The sequence below is a fragment of the Ambystoma mexicanum genome, chromosome 3p (genome assembly GCF_040938575.1).
Source record: "Ambystoma mexicanum isolate Mex_15411 chromosome 3p, UKY_AmexF1_1, whole genome shotgun sequence".
NCBI classification, from domain to species: domain Eukaryota; kingdom Metazoa; phylum Chordata; class Amphibia; order Caudata; family Ambystomatidae; genus Ambystoma; species Ambystoma mexicanum.
In genome coordinates this window covers 146168476-146188201 of record NC_090925.1, presented here as the reverse complement: position 1 = coordinate 146188201, position 19726 = coordinate 146168476, and the positions used below count along the sequence as shown (strand labels likewise).

The following is a 19726-nucleotide window of genomic DNA, read 5'->3' as shown; positions in this document are numbered from 1 at the left end:
CCCACAGAGGCGTTGCTCTGGACTGGACTACTGCGGTCTCCACCAATGTGATGCGTAGGGCCGAGATGAAGGACTGGACTGGCCCACCTAGCTTCGTTTGCTTGGCCCGTAGGAATATTCTGCAAGTTGAGAAAGGGAATTAACCAGCCGTGGAGTTGAGCGTAAATCCCCCCACCCCGCTGTTCTCCCCACTGATCACCTTGGATGTTCCCTCTTATAGTCTCACCTGATGATTTGAAAAGATGAGCTCTCCATCCTGCATTGAGCGCAGGGGCACGATAACCAGGTGCTTCACTGGCTCGAAGGAATTGGTGAGTTCCAGGACAATCATTCCGCCCCGTAATTTAATTACCGCCAGGTACCACGTTGGTGTGGAATTATCGAGACATTGGCAATCTCCCCACTACCTGAGAGGTTGTCATTGGCAGATGCACTGGCCACTAGAGTCTAAATGGAGGATAAGGGGAGCTATGAGAGAGCATTTTAGAGGTGAGGACTAGAGGAGTATGGAACCTGTATGCCAGTCAGACCCAGATCAGAACAGAGCCGCAACAGGGAAGACTACGCAAGCCGAGCGCTTCAATTCAGGATAGAGACGCAAACTAACCAACCCTACTTACAATTTCCCTTTCTGCATGCACCTCTCAAACTCCAAACCAAATACAACCAAAACCTACAGCACAACAAACCGCACAAACTTCACTACATTGCAACAACAAAAAAAAAACACACATAGCCTTGCACAACAGTACACAACGACTACCGGCCGCAAACACCCCAGGCCCAGCCAACGGACCCACCGGGCTGAGGCCGCCAACAGCACATCACTGCTCTCTTGCACTTTTCCTGATTCCTCCCACTAACTCAACCTCCCCTCCTCTTTCAGAGCCGCCAGAGCGCCAAGGGACCACTACGGTTGTGATAGTGTGCAGTACAAATGTCCTTTAAAATTAACATTAACATTAACAATATTGACTGCGATATTTCCGGCAACATGCCGTAAGTATGTAGTTCGTAAGAGTTCAAATGCCTGACTTTCACTCTTGTCCGATTCCTTGCAGGTTGCAGCTTGACCCTACTTAAGAGTTCCTCGTGGCAACCGGTAATATTCTGGTAAGGATTTGTATTATCCAACACAGTTCGATAAAATAATATCCATATGTAACCTGTTGCTTTCTCCCTTATTCAGGTGCTGAGAGAAAGTATGAAGTCTCAGGGAATAATGCCTCCGGCGGTAAAATCAGGTAAGTCTTTTGTGGTGAGGAGGGTTCCCCTTGTTGGTCCCTTGTTTCATCTTGCTGTCCTTTTGTTTCCCCTTAGGGGCCGGGGTTCGGCTAGGATACAGTGGAAGCTGCATCGTCCCGTGAAGAAGAGTAGTACCCCCGGTGGTAAAATCAGGTAAGTCTATGGGTGGTATTCCTCGGTGTATTCCCTTGGCTCACCTTGCTGTTTTTGTCTTCTCCTTAGGTGCTGGAGTGCGGCGGTAACATGCAGGAGGATGCAGTGAAATGTGAAGATGCTGCGAAGGCCGGTGAGTTCAGCGCGGCGCTGCAGCAGGCAAGGCGACGCACATAAAACAACTTCTTTCTTCCAGCTTGAAGGCACGATGGATCAGGAATTCAGGTAAGAATCAAAGGTATTGCTCTTGTTCTAACCTTTTCTCCTTCTTTCTCCCTTTTTCTAGGAGCTCCAAACTCGAGGCGGGCGTGGCAGAAGACTGGATGCAGACTTGCAGGCACGGTGAGCATTACGCTGCTGGATGCAGAATAACGCGAGGCGTGTGCTGCTCTTCGGGCGTGGTTTAAATAGCCCCCAAAGTAGTCCCAGGTAAGTATTCCTCCCCAGCCCCACCCGAGTAAAAAAATAGTCCCTAGGTAAAATAGTCCCTTCCATGCCTCGTTTGGCTTGGAGCTCTTGCAGCATGGTCTGCATCAGGTAAGTTTGCAGCATGGTCTGCATCAGGTAAGTTTTAATCTATGAGCCTAGCGCCTATGGCGCCAGGACTGACTCTCCATATGAGCCTGGCGCCATAGGCACCAGGACTGCACCCATATAGCCCCTAGCGGGGGCTGTTGGGCTTGCTTGGGGTAACTTGATGCCTGCTTCCGGGGTTGCTGGACTTGGTCTGGGTCCCTGGGGGTAGGCATCATGACATTGTGTCAACGTTCTTTGTAAAACCGGTTTGTCTTACATCCAACCACCCATTCTTGAACGCCCAGTCGGATAAGCTTTATAACAGGAATCCCTCAAAAATGTTCCCTATAGGGACTAAAAGGGCTATGGGCCGATAATCTGTTGGCAAATTCCTGTTCCCCTGTTTGTAAATGGGAAGCAATGTGGCAATTCGCCACGTAATAGGTATCATTGCTGTTTGTGATTGTCTTGAATAACTGGAAGCATATTTCAGCCCATAACCGCGGGTTCCTCCTGATGGTCACATTGCTAAGGCCATCTGAGCCAGGGGCTCTTGAGTCGTTTAGGTGTTCAATGTAGTTTAAAATGTCATCAAATTCGAAGGGGCTGCACCATGATGTTAACGGTTGTAAATACTTCTGTTCACTTCTGCCTGGCTGGCTTCCATATATCTTTTGGAAGTATGTCACCCAATCTGATTTAGATACTTCAGAGATTAGTCGATCGGTTTGATCTCCTTTGCCATTAATTAGGCTCTACAAATCTCTGGTGTTTCTTAGAGATAATGCGCTGAGTATGTTCTCCGCGTCATGTTGCATGATCTGAGCTCGATGGTTTCTTACCCAATTCCTATACTGTTGTTTCAGCTGTTTTATTTTGACTGTTTGTTGATTTTGACTCAGATATGCAGCTGCTTTAATCCTTGTCCTGAGTTCCTGATTTTTTTTGACAATTTGAATATTATATGCATGGACATGTGACATTTCCTGTCCACCAGACCCAGCTCTGGTAGACCTGAAAGGTATCAAAAGCTGATCGTAATCAAATTTTTCCCTGACTGACAAACTTGAGTTACAGATCACTTCCTTCAGGTATCCCACTTGTCGGTCGGACATGCGTAGTCTGTTTAGGCCGTTGTTAACGTCTAATGGTGGTAATCGTTTGTATGCTCGTTCTAGAACAGATTCCCAGTGTATTGTAACTTTATAGTGATCACTCAATTCCTCTGGAATTACTTTGAATTCCTTTATTTTTGACAAGATAGTCACTGAAATGTAAATATAGTCCAGTGTTGATTTTGAGCTGCATCCAGTTTTAGTTGGTTGAGCAGATGATTCTTGTGGGTATAAAGAATTTGCCAATGTCAGCTCCCGCTTATCCATTTCAGCAGACCACAATCAGGCTTTCATTTCCAATTTGTCAGCCGGTATCTTCGTTCCATCTTTATTGAATAGATGCAAATTTAGTTCCCTACAAATGATCATTTCAATACTTCTATATTTTAACTGCAGCCCGTCGATGTTAGAAAGTACTAGATCAATGAATGCCATCTCGTCTATTGCAGCTGTGCTCCAGTATTAATTTACCAGAGCAAGTTTCTCATGTTTGTTTCTCTGCCTATGTTGTGTTTCATGACTCTTCAGAGATACCGGGAGGTCTAGTATTGTAAATTGGATGAATGCATTTGGTTTATAAGATTCTATTATTCTGTACTTCGTATCTGCTTTGATTAATGTGAGAAGTACAGCAGAGGGCCACCCTTTCTCTTATAATAGCAGGATTCATCCTTAATATAAAGCCTTCACAGGTTGGCTGATGGACTAACCAAGTCTCTTGAAGAAATATCAAATCAAAGTGGCGCAAATCTACGTTGCCTCTTCTGAACCGATGACCTAAGCCCCTTTTATTCCAAGAACAATGAGATAACTGGAGTTAGTTGTCGTTATTGAGGTGACATTGATTGACGTCTATGGTTGTTTCATTTCTTGTTTCTTTTCTTGCCTCTGTCACTTTGAGCAGTGAACTTTTAGGAAATCTTTGAGAGGACCTCCCTGGTGAAACCTGTGAACTAGATTGTTGGGAGGAATTTAATTAACTTCGGGATGTCAGAATAGTAATTTGACTTCGATGAGTCGTTGTTGTTGGAATTTTTCTTTGTTTTAGATAGTCGTCACTTGCTAGGCAACGAAAACCTAAGACTCTTAATCGGCCATGGTTATCCAATACTTGATCATATATAGCCTATGTTTTAAATTGGATCTCCACTATATCCATTTCTTCCTCAAAGGGGAATTCGACTATCAAAATATCCTGAGATTGAATTTGAGAGATTTTCAAATCACGTGGAACAATTGCAAGATGTTTGTTCTGTTAAGAACAAGGGCATCATTTTTTGTTTTAGCTCTTTCAATCTTCATCTTATATTTCTCCATTTTCCTCCTTGGATCAACGAAGATTGGCATTTTTATATTGTTGTAGGAGCTTTGTTGGTAATAACCCAAGTTTTCTTTTTCTGATAGTCTAATTGGATTTTGGAAATGTTGCTTTGTTTTATGTTTCCTGTGACTTTGTAGGCTCTCTATGTTAGTCACTCATCGCCTTGTTATGTTTGGTGAAGACCGTCTTATTACTGGGAGTCTAACTCGCTATCTGAAATATCTTCACACAAAAGGATATTATACTCTGTGTTTACTGAATGACCTTGTATGTATTCATCAACGATAAAAAGCCATTGGTCATGTTCTTCAGTCGACATTCTCATTGTTTTCTGTTCAATTAGTGAACACTCACTCTCATCATTATAAGTTGATAAATTCATGAGTAAGTCGCACACCTCTTGGTCGACAACGGTGTTCATCTGAGTCGCCTCTTGGTTTAAACAGAAACTTTCGGCATCTACTTTATCCGTAGATATATCTGAGCAACTCGGGCTTTCCTTTGGTAGTTGTGTTGCCGCCTTGGTCGATGATAATGTCAGATTGCGCAAAAATGCACGCAAACCTCTATTTCCCTTTTTTCAAATTTGTTATTTCCGAGTCTGTAATTTCCCGCTTTTGGGATTAACTTCCATCACAAATCGAGATTTAGTATTGAATATTGCAAAGCTTTCAGTGATCGCATGGTTTGTCGCTGTCTGAGGTGTGTCTAAATTACTTTTTTGAGGTACACTCCTCAATTGGTTACTTAGTGTTTCACATTGTATTTGCTGATTCGTAGTCCTGGAATTGCCTACCTCGTGGGCGATTCTAATTGCGGCCTAAGAGGCTGGTACACTCTTTGTTGATGGCTGTTTCTGAGGAAGAGTGACATTAGGCAAAGTTTGCTGTTGTATTAAACCTACTTGAGATCCTTCCTCATTTATGGGTGGATTATCGTCCTTCTCCACTTGTTTTTTCTTTTCCTGTTTTCTGTGTTTCTCCACTAATTGGACCTTATGGAGACCTTGCCTTATTATTTTCGCTTGGAGATAGATTTTCTTTAAGGGTTATCATCATCAGTTCTGTCATTGAAGCCGCCATAGAGGCTTTATCCGCTCCATCATTCCTTGCGACCTCAAAGAGTCGCTGTTGCCATTGTTGGGAAGCTTCGACCTCAGTGTCCAATCGTTGTTGCACTTTCAATGCAAAAGATTCCATAAAAATGTGCTTGGAATGCACTAAAGCTAAGAGCGTAGCCTGATCTTTTAGGGTATCTGCCATTGTTTCATATAATTTCATGAATGGCATCAACGCATGAGTGGAAGCTGTCATTAGCGCTTTCTGTAAATCTAGCATTGTTGTTGGAATAGCCGGATAAGTGCTGTGTTTATTCATGGAACATTGACATTGGTCATGGGCTGTTATCTTTGTCCCAGACTCTTTGTACTGGGACCATTGGTCTAACATCGGAGAGGTGGCTTTATTCTGTTTGGTAATTGGTTTGAAGAACAACCTTTCGGAAATAAGTATGGCTCAAAGTCTCACTTTGTGGAGGGCATATGAGCCAGATCTGCTTTTGAATCATGGAGTGGCGTAGACGTCAGCTCTCTTACCCAGGAATGTACAACAGTAGAAACTGGATTATTGAAAAGTGTGTGCTGTTTTTCTTGGTTAGCCATGAGTGATTCAAACTCCGTATTAGCTAGGGAGAGCCTGTCCACCCTCTGTCTCACATCCCCCTCTGTGTTGGATACATTCTCTGGAATATCGAGTGTTGTTCAAATTTCTGTCTCCATAGTCGTTTGAACAAGGATACAAATGAATAGGTCGATAGTACACTCAAACACTCTCCTTTTATCCAGTCACTGTGAAACAAATAGAAAAATGAGTAAACACTGTGTGAGTTGTACCCAAGTATGGTAAATACTTAGTTTTTTTATAGAGTCGCATATCTTTGCGTGGACTTTGGTGCAGTATAAAACATCACAGAAATATGAGTATTGGTCATACAGACAGAAAACACAAGAAAACATAGGCAATAGGTCAGTCCAATTGCTTGTGCATGGAATGAAGTATGAATCATCTACTGTCGATACATAGTGAACAGTGTTGAACAAGAACACAAGTGGGCATTCAAAACAGAAAAAACAAGTTACAGATTTCTTCAAAAGCAGTGTCAATCCACTGCCGTTACAAGGTGCATGACCAATACTCATTTATTTTATTTATTTATTTTATTTATTTGCATTTGTTAAGCGCACTTGCAGCCCATGAGGCATCGAGGCGCTGTTACAGAGGAAACACAGATTTAAGATTACATTCGGGTGCAGGAGGCTCTTAGTTACAAGTTAGCAGGCATAAAGGCAGAAACAGGTTAAAGTCACACAAAGAGTCTGGTTTTGATAGCCTTACGAAAGGCAAGGTGGGACTCGATGAGTCTGAGGTGAGGTGGGAGGGCGTTCCAGTGCGTGGCTGCAAGGGTGGGGAAACTGGAGCCACCAGCACGCACTTTCCGAGAGGTAGGCCTGACAATGGTGTTGGCGTAGAAAGATCTAAGTGGTCTTGTGGCGGAGTGCCTAGTGATTCAATTTCTATTTCTGTGATGTTTTATACTGTACCAAAGTCCACGCAAAGATATGCGACTCTATAAAAAAACTAAGTATTTACCATACTTGGGTACAACTCACACAGCGTTTACTCATTTTTCTATTTGTTTCACGATGACTGGATAAAAGGAGAGTGTTTGAGTGTACTATCGACCTATTCATTTGTATCCTTGTTTAATAAGAAGCCCTCCTGGGCAGAATAGGGTCCTCTCCAGGAGCCCTGATTTCTAAATCCATAGTCGTTTGGCATGAGCGGCTTTTTCCAATTGTTTATTTGAGGAGCCTTTTTCTTCATATCGTGCTGTGCTTGTGCTAGAAACATGGGTTCGCTTGTGGTCTTCTTTGATGGAATTTGTGTCAATGAGCAAAACGCATTCAAGATGTCATTTTTGTTCCCCAAGAAATGGATACCATTGTTCTCAAGCTCATTCGCTATCTGCAAGTGCTCAATATCATCTCCGTCATCGTTCGTATTACCTCCCCATTTCAACTCAATTACATTCTGAATTACATTTTTAGATTGCAGGGTAGTAATTGATTCTATAGGCAGGTCATTCAATTCAGTGGAGTAAAGGAGGGGTTTGGCAGGCTAAGTCCCCGATCTTCTTGCATTAGGTCTAAATCAAGTAGACCAGCTAGTGGAGACCGTGCGGTAGAATTTTGCACATTACAGGGATCTTTAATCCGCTCAGGGAGGCCAGAGTCAGCATGGCCAAGGGCGGCCGCCGTGAATGCACGCTCTTGGATAGACTGGTCAACTAACTCCATTACCGAGTTTCGCAGCGCATTCTAACTTACCTCTATCTGAGATTGCAGAATCGGTTTTATTTTTGCTTGTGCTGTAGGCAATTTCGCTGTTGCTGCAGCTCGAGGAAGACTCCCTATTGACAGCGGGTCTACGCTCAATAATGATTCAGCTTTCACACGCTGCTGCGTTTGTGGGCCCGTCATCAGAGCCATGTTTGGCAAGCTGATTGAATCAATTGTATAGATGAGAGTTGGCGGCATCTCCTTCAGCCTCCGAGAGACTCGAAAAGACTCTGCACCGACTCCGTGCCGCTCTGCGGGAGTCGGGTGCATATGAGTCTTAGGCTCCTCCTTGAACAGTTGTAAAGCTGGAAAACAGACTGGTGTGTAAGAAGCCAGTCCCAGTCAAAACACAATGCAACAGTGAAGCGTCTGTATAGGCAGCAAAGACAGCAGATCAGGAGTCAGGGCTCCACACTCCTTAGTGACTTGAAAAGACTTTGCACCGACTCTGGTGCACATACTAGATGAGGTAGACTAGTATAATGTTTTCAATTTGTTTTGTTTTATATAGGGATGGAACTTTAAAACATTTATCGTCCTTGTCAATATTACAGAATTTTATATTTCCTTTCAACTGATACTCACCGACGACGAGTTGGATTGACAATTCTTATTTATCCTGCAATTTCCTGTGTCACAATGGAAAGCGGGTATATACATCTGTTTACAAATATTCTTTCTTCCAGACTGTTGCAAAGCACCAGGCACTCAACTGAAACCTAATAAGGGAAAGTTATAGAGTTATGCTTCATTCTCAACCATGAAGGTCTGACTTTGGCCAATTACTAATTATCATATTGCCACACATTGTTGTCTCACAAAGCCATCCAGATTTACGATACTCATCTCTGTACATTTTCTTTTTGTCCTTTATTTCTTCCCCTCCGAACTGCTTAAACACTTTACTTTATAAGAATACAAACGTTAATGTATATTGCTTGAAAGTGACAAACAGCCTTGACAAAGCCCAGTGGGCGAAACTAATGGCCATGCAGTCGGTCTCTTTCTGATTTTCACAACAATGGGCCTCATCACGAGGTTGCCGGTAAAACCCACCGTTATGCGGTGGGCTACCGGGAACCCAGTAACACCATTACCGCTGCCTGACATCCCGGTGCTACTGGGATATCACAAGCGGCGGCAGCGGTACAGTAAATCCCCATTTCCATAGAGTCCCATGGGGACAATGACGCACCGGCACCATTGTTAACGGTGGTGCTGCTGCAGTGAAAAACATGCCGGTAGGTGCCTGAACTCCCGGCAGTTCCATGCTCCTACCAGCATACCTATAGTTTGGAGGTCTGGAAAGGGTGCCTGTGCATTGCTACCGGCACATTTATTTCCAGACCGCCAACCTTGTAATCAGACTCAATTTGTTAAAATGGGCCTCCTTATGATTTTCACCACAATGTGTTAAAATGGCCTCTTGAAGACTCAAAACAAAGGGCCTCATTATAACTCTGGCGGTAGCCTTGCCGCTAAGAAGGGAAGGCTGCCGCCAGAGTTATGCATTTTTTCCGGAACCTGGCAATGGGGACTAACCGGGGCATTACAGCCCCGGCGGTCCCTACGGCCAGGCGCCGGAATAAGGTAATCTCCATTCGAGCCCCATTGGACTCAATAGGAATGGGGAGGACGAATTCACCGGCACCGTCCATAAAGGTGCCGGTGCATCCGTCAATGTCCACGGACGGGTGCCATTCCGACCACATCCCACCCACAAACTTGTACTCTGCCGATCCGGTTGTTACCGGACCGGCAGGGTTGTAATGAGGCCCATGGCCCTCATTACGACCCAGGCGGTAAGTTACCGCCTGGGTCGTACCATTATCACCATGGTGTAAACTATGTTTACACCATGGTGGATGGCGGATTTACCGCCCCATTCCAAGGTGAGTGGGGCGGTAAATCCCCATTTCCCATTTTACCCTTCCCCATTCCCATTTTTGCCCCATTTTTTTAGGTCCCTCTGGGGACTTCTCACCAGCGGAACTACGACCATCTGAGAAACTGGGAGATTTTCATACTGAACGACAGAGTAAGCTTCGATTTTCTCTCCTTGAAGACCTTAGAAGTCATCGATTGGCAGTAGCCACACCAGATAACATCGAGGCCTGTGCCAAGGCACCATAGACCAATCCTGTGAGGGTATGTGATCGACACTTTCGAATCACAGTCCTCACATCTTTTAAAACGTGGTCGTTTCGGAGTAAACATTTTCTGAAGAAAAGGCCAAAAGAAGCAAATCACAATTGAAGAATTTCTGAGGTGAAGTTGAAACATTCCAAGAGCATGCTGAGCATGCAGAGAAACAGTGCTGAAGCAACAGGGCACGTTGCAAGCTAGTTATACCGTCATCAATGCCACGTCAGGACGCGGCTGTGGAGAGCGTCGAGGGACATTGATGCCAAAGTCGCAGGGCAGCCCCTGCTGTCGAAAAGGAATCAAGATCTAAGATGAGAAATCCGTGGGAGGACACAATCCATTAGAAGTTATCGATATTAAAAATATGCTCATAAAACAACAGTATATTAATGGGACATTAAGTAACTTAATTACCAAGAGAGATTAAATATTGACCAGCCCCAACAACCTATTCCCCATAAATTAGTTAACATAGATATGTGTAGTAGCATAAATGTGTTAGAATGACCAGGTATCTTGTCTTTAAGTGAGAGGGGGAAGTAGTGACAAGGAGGGGAAGAAGTAACAAGGAGGGGGAAGAAGGAAGGAGGAGGTGGTGGAAGGAGAAAAGAGAAAGTATTGCATCAAAGAAAAGAAATATATGAGGTGAAATGACAAATCTAGGTAACAACCATTTGTTTTCTGATACAGCTAATTGCAGAGAGTGGGCAATTAAGAGCTGTACAAAGCCTGATTGCTTTGATTCCAAACTACGAGAGGGGTAGAAGGCGTGAGCCATGAACATTGAGTCATGAAATACAGTATAGATTGCAAGTAGTTCAGACAATGGGGGTCATTCCGAGTCCGGGTCCGGTGTCTCTGAGTGGGGACTTACCAGGTCATTCCAACTTTGGAGGACCCCGGTAAGTCCCCATTCAGAAAACCATTCCCCATTCCTATTTGAACCCCCATAGGGCTCAATGGGAATGGGGAAGGAGCTAATAACGGGCCCCAAGTTTGTGGGCCCGTCATTAGCTCCAAGGTCCCTTAACGGGTCCCACTAAGAACGGCTGGTCAGACCAGCCGTTCCTGGTGTGACCGCTAAGGGACCTCGGAATGTGGTGGTAGGGGGTTAACGGCACCGGCATCCTTACCGGTGCCGTTAACCCCCTACCGCCATACTCGGAATGAGGCCCAATGTAGAGAATACATGTATTTTTTTTTCCAGAGGGCAAATACTGAAATACCATGGAAAATTGGAGGCACGTTTGTAAGCTATGAGTTGGCAGGCGTGTTTTCATGCTGAAGTGATTCAAACTATAATGATGTACACATATATATGTCAGTCTGTACCCTTGCATTCCTGATTACCCCATAAAGCTTCATGTTTCCTGTCTAATACTTCTCTTCTCTCACTTACATTTGCTCTTACATCAGTCTTCAGATTACATCAAGAAAAGCACCAAATGAACCCACGATTCGAACAGGATTGTAATACCACAAGCTCACCAGGTAAATTCTGCATCATGTTTTCATGTATTGCATTTTTTTTAATATATTTTTTTTAATATAGCGCTTGTACACTCAAACGAGCACTTCAAAGCACTTCGACGCATGGAGGGTGAAAGAAGAAATTAACATCCATATGGCCTCATTCTGATTTTGGAGGTAGCCATGGCGCTATTTGCACCATGGCTGCCCCCAAAACCGGGTCCGGCACCGGTCTGGTTGAATGGGGACTTACCGGGTCATTCCGACCCTGGAGCACCCGATAAGTCCCCATTCAACCAACCATTCCCCATTCCCATTTGAGCCCCCATAGGGCTCAATGGGAATGAGGAAGGCGCTAATAACGGGCCCGCGAATAGCAGGCCCATTATTAGCGCCCTCGTCCCTTAGCGGGACCCGTAAAGAACGTGTGGTCAGACCACACGTCCTTTACGGTTCCCGCTAAGGGACCTCGGAATTGGGCGGTAAGGGATTACCAGCACCGGTCTCCTTACCGGTGCCCGGTAACCCTTACTGCACAACTCAGAATGACCCCCATAGTAGGCACTGTTATATTCAGAATGGGCAAGTGCTATGCGTTTCAGTGGTACAACATAGGACAAGAGGAATACAGACTGTTACAACATATGACAGAACTATTGTACTTACCTGATGGTCATTACAATTGATAAGAGCTAAAGTAAGGGGCGGGGGTGGAATAGGGTATAGGCGAACAAAAACAAGTGCCACATGCACAACCAAATTAAGAGCGGCAGGAGATTAAACAATGCCTAAATTCAACTTTAAAGCAAGGCAAAACGCAAGTGGCAGGAGATGTAAAGTCACGATGCAATGGAAATCAGAAGCTGCCCACTTATGAATAAGACAGCCTGGTTGCAAGGAGCTTTTTTGGCAGGCCAGGTGGGATCATATGTCAGTCCTTAGCGCCGGTGAATTCAATTTGATGTGCAGAGGTGGCGGGTGGAGGATGGAAAGAAAGAAAAGGGGGCCCAGTCAGTACAGCCAGGCACAGACAGGAGCATTGGGAGTGGGGTCAGCGTTCGCCTGCCGGCTTTGAATTGGCCGCTTTAGGTGGAGAACAGGCCAATCAAGCAGCAGTATCAGGCTGCTTCAGGTAGTGCTCAGAGGGAGCAATCTTCGGTGGCCATGTTTGAATATGGTCAAATATCTTGAAATATGGCCAAACATGAAAAAAGAAATGCCCTTGAAGCACGCTCACGTTGATCAGAGATGGGGGAAGATTAGAGCGATTTAAGGCAGTGAGCACTGCTATTTAGAATCACAAAGGTGCCCCTGGAGCACTGAGCGCCAAACGGAGGCTCCCTGTTGAAACAAGATGGCTGCAGTCCCCAGAACAAAGCTGAGCCTCTTTGTGTTGGGGGAGGCTCAGAAAGGCCCTCCGTTGTTGCATCGTGCAGTATCTATACAGAGTCAGGCGGCAGTTCCATAGTTCCGTCACTCAGCAGCAGTGTGACTCAAGACCTGAGTCATGGATTCTTGCTAGTTGGCAACCTCCCCCCCGCCCCCACTGTCAGACTTTAAAGCACATAGCCTTCCTAGGAGTACATAAGTGATTAAAAAGAGCGGACAGAATCAGGGCTTATACTTCTACAACTTCAATGCATTACATGGACATTGGGAACCACAGAGAGAAGTAATGGCAAGCCGTCAATCAATTATCAGTTTCCTAATGACACTCAACAAGCCCTACAATTTGAGACTTGCAAGCTGACTGTCAAGTGTCACACCTTACCTTGGTGCTTGCACTGGTCCCATTAGCTTGCAAAAGAGATCTGGCCCTGACTAGCCACTGCGGCCTTAGAGTAGATACAGAGACATTGATTCTACCCAGGGTGTGCAGACCCAAAACAGGGAGAAAAAACACTCTAGCTGACACCTTTTCTTTGAAAGACACAGAAATACAGATCCTCTGTATCAGAGTTTATGGTTGAGCAGTTGTCTGGCAAAAGCTACAGTTATCTTAATCCCTCTTGGGGCTTCCTCTTATGATCACGTTATTAATCATGATTGCGTACCCTAAGCAGTGGGTCTGCAACCAGCGGCTCTACAGATGTATTAGACTACAACTCCCACAGTTCTTCATTGACTATGCTGGCTAGGGTTAATGGGATTTGCAGTCCTAACATCAGGAGAGCCAAAGGTTGCAGACCCCTGCTCTAAGTGGTAGGATAGTGCCATCACTTGACTGCCCCATAGGTGCAAATTGGTATTTATTAATTTATTTTTGCATTTGTTACACGCACATAACCCTTAGGAATCTGGGTACTGTTACAACCAGGTACACTTAACTTGTGGATAGGGCTGAAGGAAGACGGTAAAAGAAAAAAGACAAAGTAAGTGGCTCTAAGTGAACAGCCAGGTTTTCAGTGCCCTTCTGAAGACCCGGTAGGATTGTTCTGCTCTTTAGGTGAGGTGAGAGCGCATTCCATTGGTGAGCGACGAGGAAAGGGAAGCTGGGACCTCCACATTTGGCTTGCTTTGAAGTGGGAAGGACAAGTCTGTGGGTGTAGGCCCTCCTAACAGGTCTGGAGGATTGGGCCTCCACAAAGCTTTGAGAGAGATAAGGTGGGGCAGAGTTAGACAGGCATCTGTGAGTGATGGATAATGTTTTAAAGATTATCCTGGGCAGCCAGTGGGCATTTCAGCGTGCCTTGGATATGTGCTCTCTTTTGGGATGTTGAGAGCTACTCGGATCGCATTGTTCTGGATCACTTGAAGCCTGTGGATGTTGTGAGCAGAGGGTGCTGCCGAAAAAAGGGCGTTGTAACAGTCAAGCCTGGCACGGATGATGACTCTGGCAATAGTGAGGCAGCTGATTGGTGCTAGGAAGGGTCTGTCCGCATTGATGAGCTTAGTTGTCCAAGCGTCTAAGGTGGCAATGGCGTTGACCTGGCGTGTCAGGGAGAGTGTAGAGTCGAGGTACGTGCCTAGGTTCTTAACCGAAGTGGAGACGGGTAACGTGAGCCCATCAATGCTGAAGTTGGCGTATTGGGGGCAGAGGTTTCTGGTGACAGATGGAGGCCCGACCACCAGGATCTCTGTCTTTCCGCCATGTAGACAGAGGCCATTCGCTGCCATCCAGGCTTGGATGGATAGGTAGATCGAGTTTGGGGTGCAGGAGTCTTCCATTTAGTTGCAGGTGAGGGGTAACAAGATTTGTGTGTCATCAGCATAGTTTGTGTAGGAGATGCTGATGGACTCCAGTAGATTGAATATGTTGTAGAAGGTGGGGGATACGCATGAGCCTTGGGGCATTCCACATGAGATGGGTGAGGGGGTGTGCAGGCAGTTTCAGAGAAAACTCATTGATCTGTCCTCCAGAAAGGAGACTACCCAGGACTCAGCTTCGGGTGAGAAGTTGGCTGCTGAGGTAAGGTGATGGCACAGAGTTTTGTGGTCTACCAGGTCGATGTCATGATCTCTGCTTCCAAAAGGTCAGGGTTTTCCCAACTCCCTTGGAAGCAGATCCATAACCCAGGTTCCGAGTGCCAACCAGTCCCAATTGGGACCTTTTGGACCCAGTCCTGGCACCAGTGGCACCAGGCTCATAAATATGCCCAGTCCCAGCGCTGGAAGCGCTGGGCTCATAATGCTTGGGTGGACTTACCTGTAGCAGACCATGCTGCTTACTTGCCTGCCAGTTGAGCCTTTGATCCTCTTCTGTTTGGAACTACTTTTCCTGTTGGGTGGGGCAGGAGCCACTCCCTAGATTCAGAACACTGGAACTCTTCTGGAAAGCAGGAACTCTTTTCTTACCTAGGCGTGGCTGTGGAAGGAGACACCTAAGCACTACAGGAGGCTATTTAAACCACACCCGATGGATGAATCTTGCTTTGCGTTATTCTGCATCCTCAGCAGCAGAACGCTCATCGTGTCTTCTGCATCTGATCCTGGGCCTAAGGAAAAAGGCTTACCATCCTGAATCCAGTCTTCAGCAACACCTATAAAGACAAGAAAGAACAGGTTAGCATTACGGTCTTCAGTGACAGCTCTTCACTTACCTGGTCCATCGGCTGTCACCAACGCCTCGCGCTGCATTCCGGCATCTGAAAGACAAAGGCTTACCTACTCTTCGTGCGCTCCGGGGGTCTTCACACTGCATTCCGGCATCTGAAAGACAAAAGCTTACCAACTCTTCGCACGCTCCGGAGGCCTTCGGCGCCTCATCCCGCATCTGAAAGACAAAACAAGGTGCGTTTAAAGACATTGGGGAACTTTAATACTCACGTGCCATTACTCCTTTCCACATCTAACCCAGTGGGTATTCCGGCACCCTGCAGCCGCTCCGAACTTGTACCTGCAAAATAAAAAGACAGTTAGAGCGCATCGTGAAGCAGGCAACAAGCGCTTACTTACGTGCTTCCAGGCGCTTCTATTCATCACACGGGCTCCATCTTCAACTCACTTCAGCCCGTCATCCGCCATCGCCGGAACCCTGCAAAACAAGAGACATCATTACTAAAGACTTTAAAGACATTAGAATTACTCGAAACTTACCGTTCGTGCAGTAAACGACGGACAGCAGTCCTCTGAAGTCAAGAGGCCTGCTCCCCTTATCCAGTGAAGAAACTGGTTACAGCACCCTGCCTCGAGGCAGATGGAGAGCACAGCGTTCACTTACCTAAGGTGAGAGCGTTAACCTTTGGGGTTCTACAGGAGAAGAGAAAGGGAAGAAGAGAGAGACATTCAATAACCCAGTTCATTAATCCCATATTTTCTATCTGCAGACATCTTACCCTTCGAGCCAGACATACAGTGCACAGAGGTCCAGCCCAAAGAGCCAGCCTTGTGTTACACATCACCTTTGAAGATACGGTATACGCCCAGTCAAGACCGGCGCCTCTACGGGAATCAGGTGAGCGTTACAGAACGCAAAGCCTACCACAAAACTCCCGTCCAGGCGCTATGGAAACCTCGGATACCGACCAGCTAGCCCAGTTACTTGGGGAACTAAGGGCAGAAGTGCATGCAGCCCGTCAGGAAACGAACGCTCTAAGAAGGGAACTGATTATTTCCAAGGAGCGAACAGATGATCTCGCTAGACAATTGCTACAGTCACAAGCCGGACAGACCCCGTTACCCGCATCTGGGGGAAATCTTCCTTCTACATCCTCTATGAATCCAGTGCAGATCAACCTACCTGGGAATGTACCTCTGGCTCCGCCCGAACGATTTTCTGGTGACCCAAAGAGGTTTGCAGTATTTATCAATCAGTGCCGGTGGCATTTCTTATGCCGGCCAGCAGCCTTTCCAACTGATCAAGCTAAAGTAGCTTTCGTGCTTTCGTACCTTAGTGGCAATGCGGCAGACTGGTCGATCCCTCTAGTAAATCAAGATGATCCGGTCCTCCATGATTTTCAAGCTTTTCAGCTCAGTATGGAAAAACTGTTCGCAAGACATTCACAGGGGCAGGCCTTGGACAATGAGCTTCTTTCGTTGCGACAAGGTAATCAAGACCTTTTGGCTTATATTGCGTCTTTCAACAGACTGATAGTGGAAACTCAATGGCCTGAGGACAAAAGGATTACGCTGTTTTATAGAGGTCTACGTGCAGAGCTCAAAGATGTGTTAGCCCAAGTAGTGAATCCCCCACAAGATTGTTCGGACTATATAGACTTAGTCGTTCAAATAGATCACAGACTGCAGAACAGGAAGGCCGATCGTTCCAAGTTTGATGCTCGAGTATTTTCCAAACCGCCAACTCCTTCCAAAGGAGTAGACTCCGGGGAACCCATGCAAATAGGGGGTCTGAAAGGTCCTCTAACACAAAAGGAGCGGGAAAGGAGAAAACAGTTGCAATTATGCCTCTATTGCGGAAACTCAGGGCACTTTCTTCGAGACTGTCCGGTGAAACCTGCCAAGAAGGCAGTAGGAGCTGCAGTTACCAAAGTTACAAACTCTGAGCAGGGAAACGACCTCGCCCGACAAGAATAGAGGTGCTCTTGCCGAGCGTGAAAACCAGTTCCGTGACCTCGCATTTCGTGATACCTATGGTCCTCATTAGCCCTGATAATCCGGATCGATTACATGCAATTGAAGCTTACGTCGACAGCGGTGCCATCGGCAATTATGTGGATCATGAAATGGTTTTGAGGATGAATCTAACTCTTTGTCCCAAGGCTGTAAAGGACATCATTACTACGGTGGATGGTACGGAGATAGCCTCCGGGCCAGTAACGCATACCACTCAAGAAGTGACGCTAGTAAGTCAAGATGGACACCATGAGAAGATCGTGTTCGATGTGATCAAGGCCCCTCAGTTTCAGATTATTCTAGGAATACCTTGGTTAGAGAAGCACAATCCTCAGATCGATTGGCGAGCAAGAACGGTTCAGTTTCCAGAATGTGTCTCTACTTGTCACCCCCGACCTGGTGTTGCACTGGCAGCAATTTCCTCAGAGGCTCCCCAGTTACCTCCTGAATACCTAGAATTCCAAGATGTTTTCCGGAAGGATCAGGCTAACTCTCTACCTCCTCATAGGTCTTATGACTGCCAGATAGACCTGATACCTGGATCTACTCCTCCTTGTAGTAGAATTTATGCCCTCACCGAGCCTGAGAACCTTCACCATCGACAATACCTGGATCAATACCTGGCAAATGGGGTTATTCGTCCTTCCAAGTCCCCTGCTTCTTCAGCTTTGTTCTTCGTTCCAAAAAAGGAAGGAGACCTTAAAACTTGTATAGATTATCGCTCCCTGAACCAGATCACCGTTAAGAATAGATATCCGTTACCTTTGATCCCTGAACTCCTGGACCAAGTCAGAAAAGCATGCATATATACAAAGCTGGATCTTAGAGGAGCTTACCACTTGGTACGAGTAAAAGAGGGCGATGAATGGAAGACGGCCTTCCGCACCAAGTATGGGCTATTTGAATATCAGGTCATGCCCTTCGGACTTTGCAATGCCCCGGCCGCCTTTCAATATTTTATGAACAATGTCCTCAGAGAGCTCATAGATGTGTGTGTTGTTGTTTACATTGACGACATCCTCGTTTATTCTTCATCGGAATCTGAACATCGGAAACACGTGAAAATGGTCCTCGAAAGATTGCGTCAACACAAACTTTTCGCTAAGTTGGAAAAATGTGTTTTCAACGTGACTGAAGTTGAATTCTTGGGATTCATATTATCACATGGCGGAGTTCGTATGGATTCAAAGAAGGTCGATGCAGTTCTTAAATGGCCATCACCATCCTCCGTAAAAGGTGTGCAAAGCATGTTAGGCTTCGCTAACTTTTACCGCAGGTTTATCCCCGAATTCTCTCGAATAGTCCAGCCCATCACTGCCTTGTTAAAGAAAAACAAACGTTTTGAATGGTCTACCGAGGCGGAACAAGCTTTCCAGGATTTGAAGACTAAATTTATCTCTGCACCAATCTTAAAACACCCTCGCCCGAACTCCCCTACATCGTGGAAACTGATGCTTCAAGCCTTGCCATGGGGGCAGTTCTATCACAAAAGGACCCGGTAACCAATCAGTTGCATCCCGTGGCATTTTGGTCCCGCAAATTCTCGCCTCCTGAAATCAATTACACGATTACTGACAAGGAACTTCTGGCTATCAAGTCTGCCTTTAAGGCTTGGGGGCATTATCTGCTGGGGGCCCGACACACCGTTACTGTGATTACGGATCACCGAAACCTGCAATATTTGAAAACCGCAAAAGCCCAATCCTCTAGACAACTCCGTTGGGCATTATTCTTTGCCGAGTTTGACTTCATAATTACCTATCGACCTGGTACAAAAAACGGTAAAGCTGATGCCCTTTCTCGGATGGGAGTGGAAGAACACTTGATCAACCCTAAACCTGTACCAATCATTCCCGAACAAAGAATTCTGGGTGTAATCGCCACAGAATCCATAGAGGAAGTTAAGGATAAAGCCAGGCAACTTGTAACTCCAGCAGACATACAGAATTGGCATCTCCAGGGAAAGGACTTTGCAGTAAAGGACAACTTATTGTATTTCCAAGAACGATTATACCTACCCAGCACAGATTTACAGAAAAAAGTAATCTCTTGTTATCACGATTCTTTAATGGAAGGACATCCCGGTATGGCCAAGACCTCAGAAAAGATCAAGCGCTACTTCTGGTGGCCGTCTTGGAAAAAAGATATCAGAGACTTTATAATGTCCTGTGGAGTATGCGCCCAAAACAATAGTCAAAAGGAAAGACCAGCAGGCCTCTTACGCCCTATTGACATCCCACCTCGCCCTTGGCATACGCTTTCTATGGACTTCATCACCGATCTACCTCCATGCTCCGGATACAATACGATTCTAGTAATCGTGGACTTATTCTCCAAGATGGCGCATTTCAT

At 45.8% G+C, this 19726-nt stretch overlaps 1 protein-coding gene across 2 annotated transcripts in view; it reads left to right on the top strand.

The window, feature by feature from the left end:
* Nucleotides 1–19726, top strand: part of LOC138579503 (killer cell lectin-like receptor subfamily B member 1B allele C) — a 357677-nt gene that overhangs the window by 247568 nt on the left and 90383 nt on the right. For both annotated transcript variants that reach the window (XM_069649824.1, XM_069649825.1), the window contains exon 3: nucleotides 11309–11383. In XM_069649824.1, the coding sequence (XP_069505925.1) occupies nucleotides 11309–11383 (75 nt within the window). The remainder of the gene's footprint in view (nucleotides 1–11308; nucleotides 11384–19726) is intronic.